At 40.9% G+C, this 2,203-nt stretch overlaps 1 protein-coding gene across 3 annotated transcripts in view; it reads right to left on the bottom strand.

The window, feature by feature from the left end:
* tdrd3 (tudor domain containing 3) overlaps positions 1-2,203 on the bottom strand; it is a 13,879-nt gene that overhangs the window by 4,115 nt on the left and 7,561 nt on the right. For all 3 annotated transcript variants that reach the window (XM_032534975.1, XM_032534830.1, XM_032534901.1), the window contains exons 7-9: positions 1,931-2,080; positions 1,159-1,308; positions 353-530 (exon numbers count right to left, since the gene is read on the bottom strand). In XM_032534975.1, coding sequence (XP_032390866.1) covers positions 353-530; positions 1,159-1,308; positions 1,931-2,080 — 478 coding nt within the window. The remainder of the gene's footprint in view (positions 1-352; positions 531-1,158; positions 1,309-1,930; positions 2,081-2,203) is intronic.

Raw genomic sequence — 2,203 nt, 5'->3', positions numbered from 1 at the left:
GATGGTTCACTGTGAGGGAATAAGTTTCAATTTGCTGCAAGTTGATTTCCAGTACTGATACAAATACAAAACAATTACTGCAGGTGTAGTAGAATATCCATCTGAAACCCTAAGGTGTGCCTGGGAATATAGTAGGCAGTAAAGTGTCTATGCAATTTGTGGTAAATGGACTCAAACAAGCAAAACTACCAATGTGGACCTTTAACTAGGCTGAAGGTGCATTAAAAAAGAACCCTACCCCAATCTCACTCTGAGGCTATGGGGCATTTTCTCTACCCAAAGCGGGCAGCAGGCATGCATGTGTACATTTATGTGTGTGTGTGTGTGTGTGTGTGTGTGTGTGTGTACAAACCTCTAGGTTGGGGCTTAAAAGATTCCGCTACCACAGGGCCAGGTCTGCTACCCGAAGATCCAGTCAAGAGGCTGTTTAGTGCCACTTCAAGGTTGTTGTTATTATCCATTAGAGCCTGCCGAGCAGCCTCCCTGTTAAATCCCATCTCCATGATATCTCTCAGAGCACGTTCATCCACCTACACACAAGTGGATAACATAATAAGAGAAAACAAAACGATCGTATGGGCAAGGGAAAAAATGTACAGGGAAAGGGTTGGAAAAGACATGGGTCATTGATGTCTGTTTGGTAATATTAGACATAGATGTAGAGTGCATTGTGACAAAGAATACAGATTGGAAGAACTGTGGAGAAAGAAAATAATCAAGTGAGTGAGTTTTGTTTTTTGTTGGATTAGTGTGCATTCAAGTTACAAAGCATAATTAACACATTCCCTAGCCAAACAATATAATATCCTGTTCCATCTAATTTACAGTATGTGTTTAGCCCAAAGCTAGCTGGTTCTGCCTGGAAACTGGCGGGTCACAAAACAAAGCTAGACAAATGGACTGCCACTTGGTTGGAAAACCTGGCCAAGCCTCCAATTGATTTTGAGTTCTAAAATATCATAATTAATGGCTCACCTAGTCTATGAACCATAAAATAAGACTTCAATCCAGACAAAAAGAAACCAAAGAGGAAAAGCAGGGCAGGTTCCAACCTTAAACTGCTTTGTTACAATCCATGGGGGCTTCAGTAAAGTGACGTAAAATAATTTCAAACAAAGGACTTGTATTACAGGTTTGGACAAAAGATTGTCTTCTCACCAGCTCTCGATAGTTTCCATCTTGTCTGCTTTCAGTTCTTTCAACCCTGTCTTCTCGTCTCCTCTGGTACGAGTCTCGACTTCGGAAGGAGGAAGCAGCACTAGATAAATTACTGCCTGCATTCCCTCCACCACCAAACGTGCGTGGAGCCTAACAAGTAAAAGAACATGAAGATCAATACAGCTGCTGAGTGGGACAAAACAATAAAGCCAACATAAGAAACAAAACTTTGTACTTCAAGACGTAATTAGGATTTTAAATTGGAAGAGTTACTGAGTCAGATGAGTCTCAATAAGGGGCATGTCCTAAATGCAGACCAAATCAAATAGTGCAATCGATAAGAGAAACAGCTGAATCAGATAACGTGGCATAAGGAGTGGACGTGAAATCAGATGTCCAACATTAAAGGTGGGAAATTATAGGGTGACTCAGGACATCATAACAATATGTTAATAATTAAAGTATTAAAGATTGATGAGCGCCCAGATAGCTCAGCTGGTAGAGCAGGTGCCCATATATAAAGGTTTAACTCCTCGATGCAGCGGGCCCGGGTTCGACTCCAACCTGGGCCCTTTGCTGTATGTCATTCTCCCCTCTATCTTCCCTTTCATGTATTCATCTGTCCTTTCAAAAATAAAGGTTGAAAATGCCAAGAAAATAATCTTCAAAAAAAATAAATAAAGATTGATGAATTCAATAATACACAAGTACCTTGTAGTTACCACAACCATTTCCAAGGTGCAGTCAAGACTCACGGTCAGCGTTTACATACCTCTTTGGTCTTGGCCACCTCGGCGATAGCTGCTGTCCGCTGCTTTTCAAACTCAACATTCTCGTCAGGATTTTTGACCACATCTTGAGTTTTGAGGGTCTTCCTCTGGTCTAGCTCTGTGCTGTCTATGTCCTCTTTCATCATACACTTCTACAGGGAGCAAATAACAGGTAATAAACATGTTCTCAATTATCCTTTTTCTTCATGTATAGTTCCTTAACCCTCCTGTTGTCCTCGGGTCAAATTTGACCCATTTTCAAAAAGTTTCTATAT

The sequence above is a fragment of the Etheostoma spectabile genome, chromosome 1 (genome assembly GCF_008692095.1).
Source record: "Etheostoma spectabile isolate EspeVRDwgs_2016 chromosome 1, UIUC_Espe_1.0, whole genome shotgun sequence".
Classification (NCBI taxonomy): domain Eukaryota; kingdom Metazoa; phylum Chordata; class Actinopteri; order Perciformes; family Percidae; genus Etheostoma; species Etheostoma spectabile.
Note: the sequence above shows the minus strand (reverse complement) of the source record. Positions and strands in the feature narration are given on the sequence as shown.